This window comes from Acipenser ruthenus, chromosome 55, assembly GCF_902713425.1.
Source record: "Acipenser ruthenus chromosome 55, fAciRut3.2 maternal haplotype, whole genome shotgun sequence".
Lineage (NCBI taxonomy): Eukaryota > Metazoa > Chordata > Actinopteri > Acipenseriformes > Acipenseridae > Acipenser > Acipenser ruthenus.
The window spans coordinates 1,834,875-1,852,724 of NC_081243.1; the positions used below are offsets into that span (position 1 = coordinate 1,834,875).

The following is a 17,850-nucleotide window of genomic DNA, read 5'->3' on the forward strand; positions in this document are numbered from 1 at the left end:
TTTGAAGTGTGTGGTGCATGTATCTGGTACATATATCCCTGTATTATTTAGGAAGTAATGCATTAAGCATTTCATTAAAACCCTAATGGAGAAATGAAAATGAAGACAAAACAAATCTTCTGAGTTTCAAACGCCCTCGTGCTGCAGGTATCATTAAAAGAGGCTGCCGACCTGTGGCTAGGACTGCACCAGGAGGGAACGGAAACAAACTGGGCAGCCAACAAGACCAGTTTCACTTCTGATTAGGTTCGGAGAGCACTATAACTAGTCACTATAAGCTTCTTTTCAATGTTTATTTTTCAAGGGCTCACAAAGTACTATAACAAATCACTCACCTTTTAGATTTATTTATTTATTTACATTTATATACAAGGCCTTCAAGGTGCTTTACAACATTTTACAATATTATACAACATTTAAAAGGCAAAGATAATTCCTATAAAACAGTTCATAAGTCTAAAACGTTACAAAGTCAGTGCTAAAATTATGGTAAAGAAGCCATTTTATAAAAGTGGGTTTTCAATGCTGTTTTAAAAATAGAAAGATTTGCTGTTTTTATGACTGAAGATGGTAGAGCATGCCACAACATTAGGGCTTTGCAAGAGAAGGTCCTCCCTCTTGCACGTCTTTATTCACTCTCGGAACAACCAACAGTCCCACATCCTGCGAGCTTAGAGCATGACTTGGATTGTAAGGTGCTAATCCATTTAGGGCTTGTGGCAAAGTGACTGCTGAGCAGAAACAGGTGCAGAGGTGATGCAGTGCAGGAATAATCACACAAAAGGAAACTGTAATCCGGTTTGGAAAAGGGGTTTTGTAAAATTCCCGGTCTGGCGACCAAACAATAATCCTCTGGCAAAACACACCAATGTGTGAACCGTGGAAGGAAATGATAATAATGGTTTGCAGAACCAAATAATAATCACATGTAATCCGCCCCACAATAATACTAAACACAGTCACCAGTCGGGGTGCGTGCAGTAGTGCTTGGAGTGGGTGATAAAAAATAACAGTGACTGTGGTGTTGTTGTTCCGGGTAGTGCTGGCCCAAGGCAACAGCTCCGGAGACGTGTTAGCCATCTAGTGAATTTACAAAACAAAAGACAATTACTAACAGTGCTACAAACAAACAAAACAATCACAAACTCTTTTTAAACAACAGTGTTTGGGAACTCTCCTGGTCCTTCCAGTTCCATGTCACTCTGAACCAAGCAAAGGAAAAGATTTATGATCCTCCGTCCCCTTTATGCTATAACACATGACCCCTTGGTAAATGATTGCAGCTGTCTCTACTGTCTGCAGCTGCTATATCATTTCCCTTCCGGGTCAATACGTTCCTGCAACAGAGTCTCGCCTTCTTCCAGACTGACCGACCCGGAGAAAGAACTGTCAGGCCAGCCCATCCAAAGCCTTTCCCTTTCGCTGCTTAGCGTCCTCACAGGTTGGGAGGGAGATTTACAAACTCATTATATTTCTGTCACAGGGCTTTATAAGTTAAAAGCAAAATCTTATAATCAATTCTAAAATGCACAGGAAGCCAGTGCACAGAAGACAGGGGTAATATGCTCATTTTTTTTGGTTTTAGTTCAAATTCTGGCAGCAGTGTTTTGAACTAGCTGTAAACGAGACATGACACGTTGAGGAATACAGTAAACAGAGAATTACAATAATATATTCTGGATGAAGCAAAGGCATGCATTAGCTTTTCAGAGTCAGGTACAGAGAGAATGGGTCTAAGTTTGGTTATATTCCTCAAATGATAAAAAAAAACTTCGGTCATTTTTTTAATATGAGACTCGAGTGATAAATTTGGATCAAAAGTGACCCCAAATTCCTCATTTCCAGTTTTGGATTTGATGAAAAACCTCTGAACCCTAACTCCTGTAAGTCAGTGCTTTTTATTTGGTTCTGACTGCCCAAAAACATTTTGTCTGAATTCAACATTAAAAAATGTGAAACTTCCACATTTGATATCAGCAAGGCAAGCAACTAATAGTGCCCCATTAGAGTGGTTGCCTGGATTTACAGACAAGTACAGTTGTGTGTCATTAGCATAATAATGGAAGTTAACTCCATGTCTGAGAATAATGTCACCTAGGCAACATATATAAAGAAAATAATAAGGGGTCTAAAATAGAACCCTGAGGAACACTGCAGATAACTTTCGATAATACCAATTTATTTTCCCCAATGGAGACATACTGGAATCTGTTGGAAAGACATGACCTAAACTATGATAGGACACCACCTGAGAGACCTACCAAGCTTCCAAGATGATTCAATAAAATTAAGTTGGTCAACAGTATCAAATGCAGCACTTAGATCAAGGTAAATTAGAATGGAGAGAAAGCCAGAGCTTATCAACAGATCATTTAGTACTCTAACAAGGCTGTCAAACAAAACACTCAAGATAACAACACAGGTTCAGCATAACCATACAAAGGAACAGATCACCTCGCTACGTTCCCTTTTGTACCGTCAATCATGACCCCTTGGTTAACTAATGCAACCGCTCCTCCAATCCGTGGCTGCCACATTGTTTCCCTTCCGGGTTGATGATTTAGTGTACCGTAGCTCCGCCCCTTTCTAGATGACATACTTCCGTCTAACCTTGGGAATTAATTGTCTGGCCATCCAGTCCAGGGCACTCTGTTCCCTTCACACAGCGCCTTCACAGGTCGGGAGGGAGATTGATCACCAAGAATCATTCTGTCTTTGTCACAGTAGCTAAAAAACTTTGTACTTGGTTTATAACAATCAGCTCAAGAACCTTTGCTAAAAATGGCAGATTGGAAATTAGCCTAAAGTTATTGCGGTTTTCAGGGTCTAAGTTTTTTTTTTTTAAGTAATGGCTTTATCACTGCTACCTTGAGTGCTAAAGGAACTATGCCGGAGGCAAGTGATTAATTTATAATTTCTTATATGCGTGTATTGAGAACACAAAGTACTTATATTAATAATTTAGAAGGGATGGGATCAAGACAGCATGCCATTAGTCTTATATGCAGAACTAGCTTGATACTTGATTGGGGTTCTTCATTGGAGCAACATGAGACCTGTTAATCATACAACAGGCTTCACTGCTTAGTTCATGAGTCATTTCTGAGCAGCTGAGCCTTGACTGAGTGGGGTGGAGATACTGGTACCAAGTCAATAGGAAAGTGTCAGGTATGGAAGATGCCAGTTTCATTTGCAGTGATTTTTCCCTGCTTGGATATCTCCACCCCAGCTGCATTTGCTCAGCTGCTGATGTAACAGGGCTGAGGCTGGGCATGAACCGGTGACCCCATGCACTGCAAGCGGGAGTCTTAACCACACTGCAAAAGAGCCAGGCCCATTGGAATTCAGAGTATTTAATCTCATCTCATCTCACCGACAGGGGACAGAATCCGTACCGGCAGAGAAGCACACAACACCGCCCAGAAGCAAACAATACATTGGAAAGGATCACATTGAGGAGCAGAGCCCCTGCAGCCCGGTGCACCAAGAACAGGTTTCATGAATGCTTTACTGTAAAGATGGGTGATTTATTACAGTACTCTGTGAGTCTGAAAAATAAATGCAACCTAGTTATAAGAGAGTTGAGGAGATGTTTCTGCTTGTGCCTTCATCAATGATTCAACCCTGCGATGCTAAATATTTCTTCCCTATATCGCTTTCTACAAAATGTGTGGTTCTGTGGCATGTGTATTCTTATGCAATACAGAGTTGTACAAACTGTTGAAGCCGGTATTCTCATAGACCAAGTGTAACAGGGGAGATCTGTGCTGACTGTCTGGCGCATGCATGGTGCTGCAGGATGAGGGCAGTAGCCTCGTAAGATCCGCCTGTCAGTCATGGCGATGACACGGAGAGGTGGGGGAGAGGGTGGGTTGGATTTCCCTCTCTCTGAGAGGCTGAGAGACGGGCCTTGGGGGATTGCTGAACCTTTAAATAACACTCTGTTGTTCCCTCAGATCTGCTCCTCTAAGACGAGATACGAGCCAGCGGAAGCGCTGTTGCTGGACCGAGCACAACCAGAAAGGACCAAAATAAAAAGAAAGAAAAGATTATTTTTAGCAGCAGGGAAAAGACTTGGGCAGAACCCTGGAGAGTATCCGCCTAGGTACTGAGGGACCCAGTGAGCGTAGGATGGAGACCCGGGCCGTACGGGTAGAGACGGTCGGGGTGAAGCTGCAGAGTGCAGCACCTTTATTTTGTAGTTTCATTACTGTGTTTTATTTTCCCTTTTTCTTTCACCTTTTGTCATTTATTATTATTTTTATTTTCAAAGCACCTGTGAGTGCAACCGCACTTGTGAACTGTTTACCTGTGTTGGTATTCCTGTGGACCTGATTACCGTTGTCGGTTTTCAGGCCACGGACAACAGCGCCCTCTGCGGGCTAAAATAAAACAGTGCGCCTGAGCGGCATTACAAATAAAAATTTTGTCTCCTGTGTGCCAGTGAATTGTCCACCACCCTTCCACACCAAGTCTATGCAATATTCATCTTCTGCAGAGCCCCCTGGGATTCCACAGTGAGGCTCACTGAAGTCGATATTCTCATAGACCAAGTCTCTCTCCTCTTCTGATGCAAACTCATGTCTCTCATAGCTGAAATCAGGCTCTTCAGTCTGCAGGGCACCAGTTCGTTGTGAGGCGTATGTATGCCGCATATCTGGGGGAGGAAGAGCACAGGGATAGAAATTAAAGAATTGAAGAGGGTGCAGAAACAAAGGGAAGTCCTCAGCTCAGTGATCCAGATATCTCTAACAATGAGATTTGGAGCCTCACTATAAAGACCAGTCAAGGAAGTCTTTATAGAAAGTGGCTTTACTATTGAATGGACATACAGCAGAGTCAATACCAGAGGAATCACAGTGTTTAAAAGGTTAGCTAGTTTCTGTAAGTGGCCAACACTTCACTGAACAGTTGAACCATTGTCCTTGGTATTAATTGCTTTAGTTTTCTTTCATGCAAACTGTTCTAATTGACTGTTTTAGTCTGTTTTCAGTTCACTCCTGAATTACGTGCAGGGAGTTACACCATGTTGCACCTAGATTTACAGGGTTATTCCTGAACGTGGCTGCCTGTAGTTAATTATAGTCTCACTATGGAGTTAACTGGACAGGGGGTGATATGTGTGGGACTACAGAGTGCAGTGTTTAATATTGAAGGGGATTTTAACATTGCTGATAATAGGAACAAGTCAGGACTGTACAAAGTGGGGTTCATTGTGAAGTGATCTGTTTGCAGAGGTGTCCTTACTGTGCTGTAAGATCTTATTAGGGAGTTAAAGACTGTGCGCCCCTGTGGCAAAGTGGCTGATTGTGTACAGGTGCAGGAGCGATGCAGCGCGCAATGAACAAACAGAGAATTGTAATCCAGTTGGAAACAGGTTTTATTGATTATAATCCCAGTCTGGTGACCAAACAATAACTCCAGGCAATACACAACAATGTGTAATGCACTGGAAGTAAATAAACAGGTTGCAGTCCCAAATAATAAACACACGTATCTTTCCCACAATAATACTGAACACGGTCACCAGTCCTGGGTGCGTGCTGTAGTGCTCGTGGTGGGTGAGAAGTTTATTTGTGACAAAAGTGCAGTGCTGTGCCGGGTTTTGTCCTGGCCCCTGGGCTACAGCTCCAGAACGTGATAGCTGTCTAATAATTACGAACAATTATAGACAAACAAATACAAAACACTCACTGTACTTTTATCACTGAGTCTCTCACAGGTCCTTACAGTTTAACTATTCAAACCAAACATTGCTTCGACCCCTATTTATACCGTCATAACCCCTTGATAAAAGATTGCAGCTGCTCTTTATGATCTGCAACTGCCACATCATTTCCCCTCTGGGTCGATGAGTTAGTGTATCGAAGCTCTGTCTCTTTTCTGCGTGACCGACTTCCTTTTAGCCCTCGGAACGAAGTGTCAGGCACAGTAGTCCAGAGTACTTTGTTCCTGTTGCTTAGCGCCCTCACAGGTCAAGAGGGAGATTTACCACCAAGAATCATTGTCTTTCTGTCACAGCCCCCTAGTGCTGAGCCTGGGTTACTGTCTGGATAATTCCAGGTGTTGCTGTGGGGCAGGGTTGTGTTTCCAGATACATGGAACTCTGTTGTGATAAAAGTGAGGGTTGGAAATCTGAATCATTGCTGGAGCCACTGCTGTATGATATATAAAACTATGGAGATTAAATACTACTACTATTGCTACTACAATAAAATATTAATTCTCAAACTGAACAGTGTAGGGATTCAAGGAAATGCATGCAGATGGAGTGGTTAACATGTAGAAAACAGAAAGTACTGATTAGAGGCTCAAAATGGAGCGATGTAACCAGTGGTGTACCACAGGGATCAGTATTAGGTCCTCTGCTATTCCTAATCTATATTAATGACCTAGATTCTGGTGTAGTAAGCAAACTTGTTAAATTTGCAGACAACACAAAAATAGGAGGAGTGGCAAACACTGTTGCAGCAGCAAAGGTCATTCAAAATGATCTAGACAGCATTCAGAATTGGGCAGACACATGGCAAATGACATTTAATAGAGAAAAGTGTAAGGTACTGCACGCAGGCAATAAAAATGTGCATTATAAATATCATATGGGAGATACTGAAATTGAAGAAGGAATCTATGAAAAACACCTAGGAGTTTATGTTGACTCAGAAATGTCTTCATCTAGACAATGTGGGGAAGCTATGAAAAAGGCCAACAAGATGCTCGGATATATTGTGAGAAGTGTTGAATTTAAATCAAGGGAAGTAATGTTAAAACTTTACAATACATTAGTAAGACCTCATCTAGAATATTGTGTTCAGTTCTGGTCACCTCGTTACAAAAAGGATATTGCTGCTCTAGAAAGAGTGCAAAGAAGAGCGACCAGAATTATCCCGGGTTTAAAAAGCATGTCGTATGCAGACAGGCTCAAAGAATTGAATTTATTCAGTCTTGAACAAAGAAGACTCCGCAGCGATCTGATTCAAGCATTCAAAATCCTAAAAGGTATTGACAATGTCGACCCAGGTGACAAGGACCAGGGGTCACAAATGGAGATTAGATAAAGGGGCATTCAGAACAGAAAATAGGAGACACTTTTTTACACAGAGAATTGTGAGGGTCTGGAACCAACTCCCCAGTAATGCTGTTGAAGCTGACACCCTGGGATACTTCAAGAAGCTGCTTGATGAGATTCTGGGATCAATAAGCTACTAACCCAAACGAGCAAGATGGGCTGAATGGCCTCCTCTCGTTTGTAAACTTTCTTATGTTCTTAATAATAATAATAATAATAATAATAATAATAAATAAATACATAAATAAATAAATCTTAACAATAGGCTTCCCAAACCAGGTTGGAAGCCTAATAATAGCTTGAAAGAAAGTATCAACTGACAGACACCTATAAGGGATTAGAGACCAGTGCTGTCGGTTTGTGAAGCTACATTATGTAGCACGACCATTCATAAACAGCCTGTCGTACTATTGGAACGCGTGGAGGTCTGGGACAGAGGGCGCTGGCGAGCTAAGATAAAGCTTAACTGAGCGGTTCCCTCTTGATAGAAACAAATATATAATAACACAACACACACAATGAGCAGAGCGTGGGATCGAAGATTGCTTGTGTGTTGAAGAAACTCGGGTGCAGCAACACTTATGTGTTTTGCCGGCTAATACAGAAATTAAACTAATAACTCAACTATACATTCGTGGAAATGAAAAACTGCCTGTTCCAAATGCTGACTGCTAAGCTGAATAGGCCAGCTGTACATATCTGTAGTACAGATAATACAGCTGTATATAAGTAAATACTCTTAATGCATTGGTGTTCACCGGCCTTTGGGGGAGGGAAAACGGCATGCGAATCAAAAGACGTGGTTTTGTTCATTTAGTGCTTAGAAAAACGTATGTTTCTCTGCTTGTTTTTAAAAAAATCGGACCAACTTTTCTGATTTGAACTGAAATTTACAAAACATGAGTGCTAAAAGGACCTGGAATGCGCTGTCCAGTGGCTGTGCTGCCATGCCCGGCGAGAACAGGTTTAAAGTGAGGAGAAGTAGCGGTTCAGACGCGGAGGACGGCGGCGGTGCACCGGGTCTTGGATTTACACAAACCCATGCAGACAAAAATGATTTGGGACCAGAACGTGTGGAGTTAAAACTTTTAAAAGAAAAGTTAAACAACAATACCGACAGCAGCTGTGCTTCCCCTAGCAGTAGTGCTAGCCTGTCTAAACACGAACTGGCCTCCGCGATCGACCAAGCCGTGGAGAGAGCAGTGCAGATTGCCGTGTCCAAAATGACCGCTCTTGTCGAGAGAAAATGCAAATGCGCCGTTTTGCAAAGCCGGATGGAGGACCGGGAGCGAGAATTCGAGAGCGTCCGGTTAAGGTTGGAAGTGGCAGAGAGCGAATTGAAAACTATTCGGGGACATCTGAGCGATTTGAACGCTGATAATAATAATATTAACAACAACAGCAGCGCTACTAATACTAACAGTCCTAGTACATTCACAAAACAAGCGTCCACCACCACCACCACCACAGACGACCGCACAAGAAAATGTATTGCACGAAACAACCAAGGAAGGAGAGAGAAAGAGGACAATCCGAAATCAATTTGTGCAAGTGATACGAGTGTTGCACAGTGTGTACCTACCAAGAAAAGACCACACTATACAATTAGTAGTACACCTGCCCGGTTCGTGCGAGCTGCTGTCACACCAGCGACAGGTTTGCAAGGTTTAACAACTCAGCCATCAGAACCACAAACGAACCACGACGTATTCAGTACCGACCCGAACAGAACTCCGCACTGGAACCAGCGCACTGAGAGTGGTGGCGAGCAAACGGGACAAGGTCAGATACCTTTATAATAATCGTGTGGAACAAATTGATAATTGCTTTTTAAAAAATCGAGCCAGAAAATGCCTACGATTTTGTTAATTATTAGTCAATCTATTATTTTAAACTAAAGTTTGTGTTGCCGCCCCCGTTCAAGTATCAACATACATTCACAATACCGTTTCTGTAACAGTTCTGTTCATTTTTAAAATACAATGTGTTTGATGGATTCGAGTAGCAAAGTACTACCCTCGTTGTAAATGCACCGTTTATATTCGTAGAATGGATGTATGTATTTCATTCGGAATACGTATTTGAGGAGTCCTTCGGTATTCCAAAAGCATCCATTTTACATTCTTTCAGCAGATTCCACTGGCGTGCATTTTGAATGGCAGAAGAATTGGTTTGCATCCATTTTGAATACAAAAGCTAGTCACCCGCAATTAATTTGTATTTTTTTTTATCAGAATATTTAGCAGTTTCTTTTTTAATAGTACTGTTATTAGTACCGGTGTATTATAGGTTGAACTGAATATATTTCAAACCTCCATTATTACTGCTGTAGATTTCAAAGAGTGAAGGAAGCTTGTGACCCTGCACCTGAAATTGCATTTAATTGACCTAAACAAACTGGCATATAAACAAAGTTTTTTTTATCTCTGTTAAACTACAGTTCAAATGTAATTTTAAATTTATTTTCTTTTTCTTACTCGGTACAATATTGAGTTATTGTAATTCTCAAAATCTGCCTTTGCCTGGCTTTGAGCTGCTTTGGGCTTCTCCGGAGAATCCAGGACTCAACAGCCTTCCTCTGAAATTAACTCCTCCTCTTGAAGCTGACACCCTGGGATCCTTCAAGAAGCTGCTTGATGAGATTCTGGGATCAATAAGCTACTAACAAACCAAACGAGCAAGATGGGCCGAATGGGGCCTCCTCTCGTTTGGAAACGTTCTTATGTTCTTATTCCATTATAAAAATATGTTTAACTCCTGCTAGCCCTCCCTACTCTTCTTGTCAATCGTAAATTGGCCTCATAAATTTTGTTGTAATGTAAAATTGTGGTAAAACTTTTCTTCACACTGCATGGAAGACAAATATATTGCAGTACATTTCAGAGCACAAAAAAAATATGTTTCAATGTATTTCTTTACCAATATATGTTAAATAGTGCAATGCATCCCAGTATATATTCTCATATATATCATAAAATATATTTAGTAGTTTAATCAAAATATATTGCAACGTGTGAGAGTATAGTGCAAATGCACAATATTTATTGAATTATTTCTGGCACGGAACCAATTGCAAAACCAATACAAATGTATGAACAGTTCACAAGGCATTGCACAAGTAATCTTGAGGTATTACAAATGCTTATTGCACATCTAGAGTTTGTAAAACAAAGTTTTTTTCACTTCCCTAAAAGGTTTTGAAAACTGTAAACTGAATAAACAGAGGCACTGAAACTTGACAGTTTCTTCAAAGCCATCATCAAAATACATACCTATTAGTAGAGCTATGAATAAAACGATCAACTTGTAGCTTTTATTAGGCAGCATTACAAGAACATAAGAAAGTTTACAAACGAGAGGAGGCCATTCAGCCCATCTTGCTCGTTTGGTTGTTAGTAGCTGATTGATCCCAGAATCTCATCAAGCAGCTTCTTGAAGGACCCCAGGGTGTCAGCTTCAATTATAATTAAATTGTAATAAAGTTGTCTGGCATTTAAATGTAATTCAAGATACCTTCACTGACAGTGAAATGTGTTTAGGATGCGTGTTCTGTTTTTCTCCCACATGCACACATGGCTCTGTTGTTCGCTGCCCACAGAGGGCTCGACCGGTACACGACGCACAGACTTGGGGTCTCTGCACATCATTGAAGTCTCGGGGCTGGACTCTGTGCACATCAAGGAAGAGGAGGAGGCTGTGGAGGGGCTGGGGGGATACCCAGAGTGTGAAGCTGTGTACCTGGGGCAGGAGAGCAGCAGAGAGGGGGAGAGTACAGGGTCCACCGCTGCAGGTATAACAGGTGAGTACTGGAGAGCACTGAGGGGGTGTGGCGATGCACGCCACGTTTCTGAAGTAAACTACAGCAGTCATCGGCCTTCCACAGGAACCCAGGGCATAGCAGGAGAACATGCCCCACACCAGGGCCATGCCAAACCCGGTATTGTGGCAGAGCTGTACCTGTAAAGAAAGTGTGAGTGATTTGTGTGTGTTGGTGGTGGTTGGCAGGGACAGGGTTAATTCCTGTCCCTGCCAAAAACATGCAAGAGTGTGGCTGTTCCCAAACGAGGTAATTGGTGCTAATTGGGAATAATTATATATATATATATATGATGCACAAAAGGAATGCAACACTCAGGTCTAATTGGATGTAATCAAATATTTTAAACATAGATATCAAACAATCACAGACAGTTTCCTGGTTTCTCTGGACTAGTCTGCTGATTGTTGAAGCAGAACATCTCATTCTCCGGGCAACTTCTCTCACAGACAGGCCGCCTTCAATCATGCCGATAATCTTTTGCTGTTCTTGGGTTAATTAAAATCATCTTTTCGAATGGCTGATTCGTCTTTTCGAATGGCTAATTATACAGATTCTTAATCAACTCGTTTTGGCAATTTTAACTCAAATGAAATGCCAAACACTGAGCACCTGGCGTTTTTATGAAATCACATGACTTGAGCTCAGTATTTTGTTATCCCAAGGAACAATACTGCTACAAACAATCAACAAACCTATCTGCTCACTATTTAAAATGTAAATAACCTTGTGTGTGTGACCAATGAGCTATTGATGTAAAACTTCCTGTTGTTGTTTTTTTTTTTAACATGTATTCGTATACAAAAATCAGATGTTCGTATTCACTACAAATGACAAAAATACCTTGCACTGATTTACCGCCTCACCAGAATTTGCACGACAGTTTAAAAAATGGCAAATGAAAAAGAGTTCTGTGTGATATGTGAGATTTAATATATATAAAAAAACACAGAATCAACACAGCAGCTCTTGAGCCTCTATTAAAAGGCAAAAGTAAACAAACTAGATCATGCACGCGCACGCATAGTGATCTCTATGGAAAGCTATGTGGGACAAACGCATTGTGCTGCTTTAGAGCGCGTCAGAATCTCATGGGGCAGAAAATAGCAAGCATGTCATTCTGAAATGCCTCGCTTAAACAGTACCCAACTTCCTGAAAATGTTGTGTAGTGATTTTAATATAGATTGTATATATTATCAAGGCTCGAAGTTAATATATTTGGTAGAATTTTGCTACCCAAAACTCTTTAATTTGCTACTAGTTTTTTATGCAGTAGCATTTTTCTGATCCCTTACGCTGCAGTTTATATGACCGACCCTGAGTGAACACGTACATAATCACCGGTATTCGTTTTTTTTTAACATGTACGTTATTAGTATCTTACATAAAATGATATGGTTGCATTCTTGTAGAACCTAAGGATAAAACTAAATACATTTTGACAAGGAATTGCATTAGTTCCATTACTCAGTCGAGCACAAGGTGGTTTCAATAAATACTTTCTGATTTAAATAGAGGCCTATTAACTGATAGTTTGGGTTATTCAGTCTATTTAAAAAGTAGGTAGATGTTTATTTTTAAAATAATTTGTATATATAATTTAGTGGAATAAACGGTGACCGAATAAGACCATTTTGCTACCTACTTTCCATGCAGGTCCTTATTACTGCCTTAAAAAGTTAACTTCTAGCCCTGATTTTATATATATATATATATATATATTGTTGTGACTTTCTGTTATGTGGACTGTAATAAACAAGAAGCAAAACTGAGTTTTTTTCACCTTCATTTTACAACACCATTTCCATTTATTTATTTATTTATTTATTTTTTATTTGATGTGTTTATGTTTAAATTTCAGTTTTCGTTTGCTTGTTCAGCTACAAAAAGGCACAAGTAAACCTTGTGTTAATACTTTATGAAAACGTGTCTATCGCCGCTGTGAAGAAACGGCAATGGCAAGGAATTAATAAAAAAAAATAACTAAAATAAAATGCTGTGTCACCACAGAGAGTGGTGAGGGGATGGAATGGGTTACCTAGTCATGTTGTTGAAGGAGACTCTTCTTCACACAGAGGGTGGTGAGGGGATGGAATGGGTTACCTAGTCATGTTGTTGAAGGAGACTCTTCTTCACACAGAGGGTGGTGAGGGGATGGAATGGGTTACCTAGTCATGTTGTTGAAGGAGACTCTTCTTCACACAGAGGGTGGTGAGGGGATGGAATGGGTTACCTAGTCATGTTGTTGAAGGAGACTCTTCTTCACACAGAGGGTGGTGAGGGGATGGAATGGGTTACCTAGTCATGTTGTTGAAGGAGACTTTTCTTCACACAGAGAGTGGTGAGGGGATGGAATGGGTTACCTAGTCATGTTGTTGAAGGAGACTCTTCTTCACACAGAGGGTGGTGAGGGGATGGAATGGGTTACCTAGTCATGTTGTTGAAGGAGACTCTTCTTCATACAGAGAGTGGTGAGGGGATGGAATGGGTTACCTTGTCATGTTGTTGAAGGAGACTCTTCTTCATACAGAGAGCGGTGAGGGGATGGAATGGGTTACCTGGTCATGTTGTTGAAGGAGACTCTTCATACAGAGAGTGGTGAGGGGATGGAATGGGTTACCTGGTCATGTTGTTGAAGGAGACTCTTCTTCATACAGAGAGCGGTGAGGGGATGGAATGGGTTACCTGGTCATGTTGTTGAAGGAGACTCTTCTTCATACAGAGAGCGGTGAGGGGATGGAATGGGTTACCTAGTCATGTTGCTGATGCTGAATCACTGGGATAATTTAAGACCCGACTTGACAAACTTTTGAGATCAATCAGCTGCTAGGAACCAGACAAGCTATGTCTGGTAGCTTGCGTCTCTGTCTGTCTCTGATGGCAGTGTTACTAGACTGTGGTAATGTGCCTCTGTCTCTGATCACAGTGTTTCTGGACTGGTAATGTGTGTCTCTGTCTCTGATCACAGTGTTTCTGGACTGTGGTAGTGTGTCTGATCACAGTGTTGCTAGACTGTGGTAATGTGTGTCTGTCTCTGATCACAGTGTTTCTGGACTGTGGTAATGTGTCTCTGATCACAGTGTTTCTGGACTGCGGTAATGTGTGTCTGTCTCTGATCACAGTGTTTCTGGACTGTAGTAATGTGTGTGTCTGTCTCTGATCACAGTGTTTCTGGACTGTGGTAATGTGTCTCTGATCACAGTGTTTCTGGACTGTGGTAATGTGTGTCTCTGTCTCTGATCACAGTGTTTCTGGACTGCGGTAATGTGTGTCTCTGTCTCTGATCACAGTGTTTCTGGACTGTGGTAATGTGTCTCTGATCACAGTGTTTCTGGACTGTGGTAATGTGTCTCTGATCACAGTGTTTCTGGACTGTAGTAATGTGTGTCTCTGTCTCTGATCACAGTGTTTCTGGACTGTGGTAATGTGTCTCTGATCACAGTGTTTCTGGACTGTGGTAATGTGTCTCTGATCACAGTGTTTCTGGACTGTGGTAATGTGTCTCTGATCACAGTGTTTCTGGACTGCGGTAATGTGTGTCTCTGTCTCTGATCACAGTGTTTCTGGACTGTGGTAATGTATGTCTCTGTCTCTGATCACAGTGTTTCTGGACTCCCTCTGTGGCTTGGAGCTCGATGCAGTGGGAGGCTTCCTCAAGCAGTCCCTGCAGTATGTCGCCCAGAGACAGACCCACATTCGCCCCGCCCAGTCCTGCCAGAGCCCCTGGACCAGCCGGCAGCAGCAACCGGGGTTCAACGAGGTGAGACAGCGGCCAGGTCACTTTGTACTGAGGCTGTAGATCAATATGTCTGTAAGGCAAACTGAATGTCAAAAGTGTAGAGTACAAATCAAAGGGGGTTATGATGAGGTGGTATAATACACTGGTGAGGCCTCACTTAAGAGTACTGTGTCCTGTTCTGGTCACTACACTTCCAAAAGCACAGTATGGCCCTTGAGAGTCCAGCAAAGAGCAACCAGACTAAAAGGATGACCTACGAAGATTGAAGGAACAAGGTGGGGAGCTTGATTTGATGTCTTCAATATCTTAAGAGTTCACCATTACTTAAAAAACACGACTTAAGTGTTTTTTGAGATAAATCAGCTGCTAGGAACTGGACGAGCTCTGATGGGCTAAATAGCCTCCTCTTGTGAATTTTCTTATGTTTTTAATGGCTCCCCTCTCCCTCTCCTCCCTCCTCTCTTTCCCTTCTCCCTCTCCTCCCTCATCTCTCTTCCCCTCTCTCGCTCCTCTCTCTTCCCTGTCTCTCCCCTGTCTCCGCCTCTCTCCTCTCCACAGATGAAGGCCCCTCTGATGGCCGGCCGCTCGGATCTCCTGAGCAGTGTGCTGGTGAACCCGGGTCAGCTGCGGGAGGCTGTGAAGAAGGCAGTACAGTTCCAGTCCAAGGAGGGGCAGCGCTACCTGCTCAACAAGCTGCTGGGGATGGTCTTCAGCAAGGAGGAGCTGGCGCAGGCCGAGGGGGTCAAAGACTTCAGCAAGGCGCTGGACCCGCGAAAGCAGGAGGCCATCAAAGGTAGCGGGACACTCTCGGGCTCCGGGCTCCACTCCACTCGCTGTCCACTAGCCACTGAAATTGCAATTACAATTACAGTGCTCTTTTGCTCAATTACAATTCCAGTTGCACTAAAATAACACATTAACACATTAACATGTTTACTCTGTTTATTCCACCAAGCAGTAATCGCAGGTAAAAATACAGAAATGTTTTTTTAAACAAATGGGGTCACTAAAAGTGGTTGAAAATACGAGAATAATGATCGCTTATTGTGAAACACAACATGGAAATGATTAAGCTTGGAAAGGTGTGTAATTGTACTGTAATTGATCGATGATGTGGTAATTGCAAATACAATTACACAGGTGTGCCAAAGTTCAATTACTATTGAAATTGACCCCAAGTCTGCTTCCATTAGCTCCATAGGTTTCAAACTTGCAGGTCTTCTAGCAAACATGTATTTTTGTTTTAAAACCAGATATCTGGTTCTGCACAAGGTTAAAGAAAGTTCACAGTTTCCATGCCTTGCACTCAGGAGATCTGTTTCTCTTCTGGGTCACTGACTGAAACCAAAGCACGAGTTTCTTACAAAACTGCACATGTGAAATGTATGTAGCTAATGGAAGTGCAAAACACATTCATGGGATTGTAAATGCAAATGTTTCAATACCTTATTCTGAGAATCTTACACTTGCATTTCCGAGGTTGTTTTTGTGGGCCAAATCAGTTATTATAAAAATCTAAAAAAAAAGGTAGTGCAATGAAATGTGATTCATTTTCTTTTTTTGAAGACTAACATTTCGCCTAGATGTCTTTTTTCCATGTCTTCAATGTATATTTAATGACAACAGTAGAGAGTTTCCATTAGCAGTCTTTCTCAGTGTCTTCAATGTAATTATAATGAGTTTCCACTAGCAGTCTCTCGCAGTGTCTTCATTGCTACCTGCAGTCCTTGAGACCCCTGTGTTTCCCTGCAGAGTTCCTTCACGCCACAGCAGTGCAGTACGGCATGGAGGAGCTGCTGCAGGGGGAGTACCGCAAGGTGGTTCAGAACAAAATGGGCAACAGCCGCAGAGACCTGAAGAAACCGTACCTGAGCACAGCTGAGCGGAGCTGTACGAGAGACAGTGTCCTGGGAGAGACTGCATGAGATCAACACTGCAGCCCTGGCAGAGAGGAGCAAAACGAGAGAGTCTGCCTGAGATCAATACTGCAACCCTAGCAGAGCAACACGAGAGAGACTGCCTGAGATCAACACTGCAGCCCTAGCAGAGCAACACGAGAGAGACTGCCTGAGATCAACACTGCAGCCCTAGCAGAGCAACACGAGAGAGACTGCCTGAGATCAATACTGCAACCCTGGCAAAGCAACACGAGAGAGACTGCCTGAGATCAATACTGAAGCCCTGGCAGAGCAACACGAGAGAGACTGCCTGAGATCAACACTGCAGCCCTAGCAGAGCAACACGAGAGAGACTGCCTGAGATCAATACTGCAACCCTGGCAGAGCAACACGAGAGAGACTGCCTGAGTTCAACACTGAAGCCCTGGCAGAGCGGAGCAACACGAGAGAGATTGCCTGAGATCAACACTGCAGCCCTGGCAGAGCGGAGCAACACAAGAGACAGCATCACGGGAGAGACTGAGGAAACACTGCAGCCCTGGCAGAAGCTCATCAAACAGGGGTTTCCAAACTAGCAAGAACTGCCCAGTGAAACTGTGCTCAGTCCTCTCTTCCCTTACATTTAAAGGGATTGGAGCTAACAGAATGAATCCATTCCACGCCACGCACTTCCATTCACTACACACGTCTCAAATGTATTTTGAATGTTTTAGCAAACCCGTATTTTCATTTGATAAAACACCGCTGGTACTACGCTAAATTCTCAGTTTGTTTCCCTTGCCTTCCAGGAAGTCTGTTACTGTTTTACTTCCTGGGTCATTATCAGCAGTATCTTCTAGGTCGTTACTGCCTGAAAGCCTGTCAGTCAACAGGGGAAGTAGCTGATTGGTTATTGATGGGAAAGATGCCAGTGAAGGGTTGGGGGACAATTTCACCCTCCAGATGACCCAGCAAGTGCAGGACTGTCTAAAGCATTGTTTGAGAACAGAGATTTGTTTTAACAAAGAGTAGTACCAGATAACCTGTTTTAAAATATGAATACAGCATTACTATAACATGACCTTTGAAGGGCAGCAGATTTCAAATGTGCACATTAGAGACCTATATAGGGAATAGGATTGAGATTGTAAAAGGTGTGTATTCACCCATAACTATGCTATAAAAAACCTCACTTGAATAATATATTGAAATTCTACAGTTCTTAAATTGTACTGACAGTTGTTTCAACCGTAAGTTTTTCTGTAGGTCCTCAATAGTCAAAATGTTTGCCATTGGATTTTGTAAGCTTCTTTTAGTATTCTGATTATCTACCGGTGTTTTATATTT

General features: G+C 42.2%; 1 protein-coding gene across 1 annotated transcript; it reads left to right on the forward strand.

The window, feature by feature from the left end:
* The first annotated feature begins 7,544 nt into the window (after positions 1–7,544).
* On the forward strand, positions 7,545–16,683 carry LOC117401673 (uncharacterized). The gene is made up of 5 exons (XM_034002462.3): positions 7,545–8,851; positions 10,668–10,868; positions 14,490–14,647; positions 15,185–15,419; positions 16,379–16,683. Exons 1-5 carry the CDS (start codon positions 7,969–7,971, stop codon positions 16,549–16,551), a joined length of 1,650 nt encoding a protein of 549 aa, XP_033858353.3. The 5' UTR covers positions 7,545–7,968; the 3' UTR covers positions 16,552–16,683.
* Positions 16,684–17,850: the final 1,167 nt, after the last annotated feature.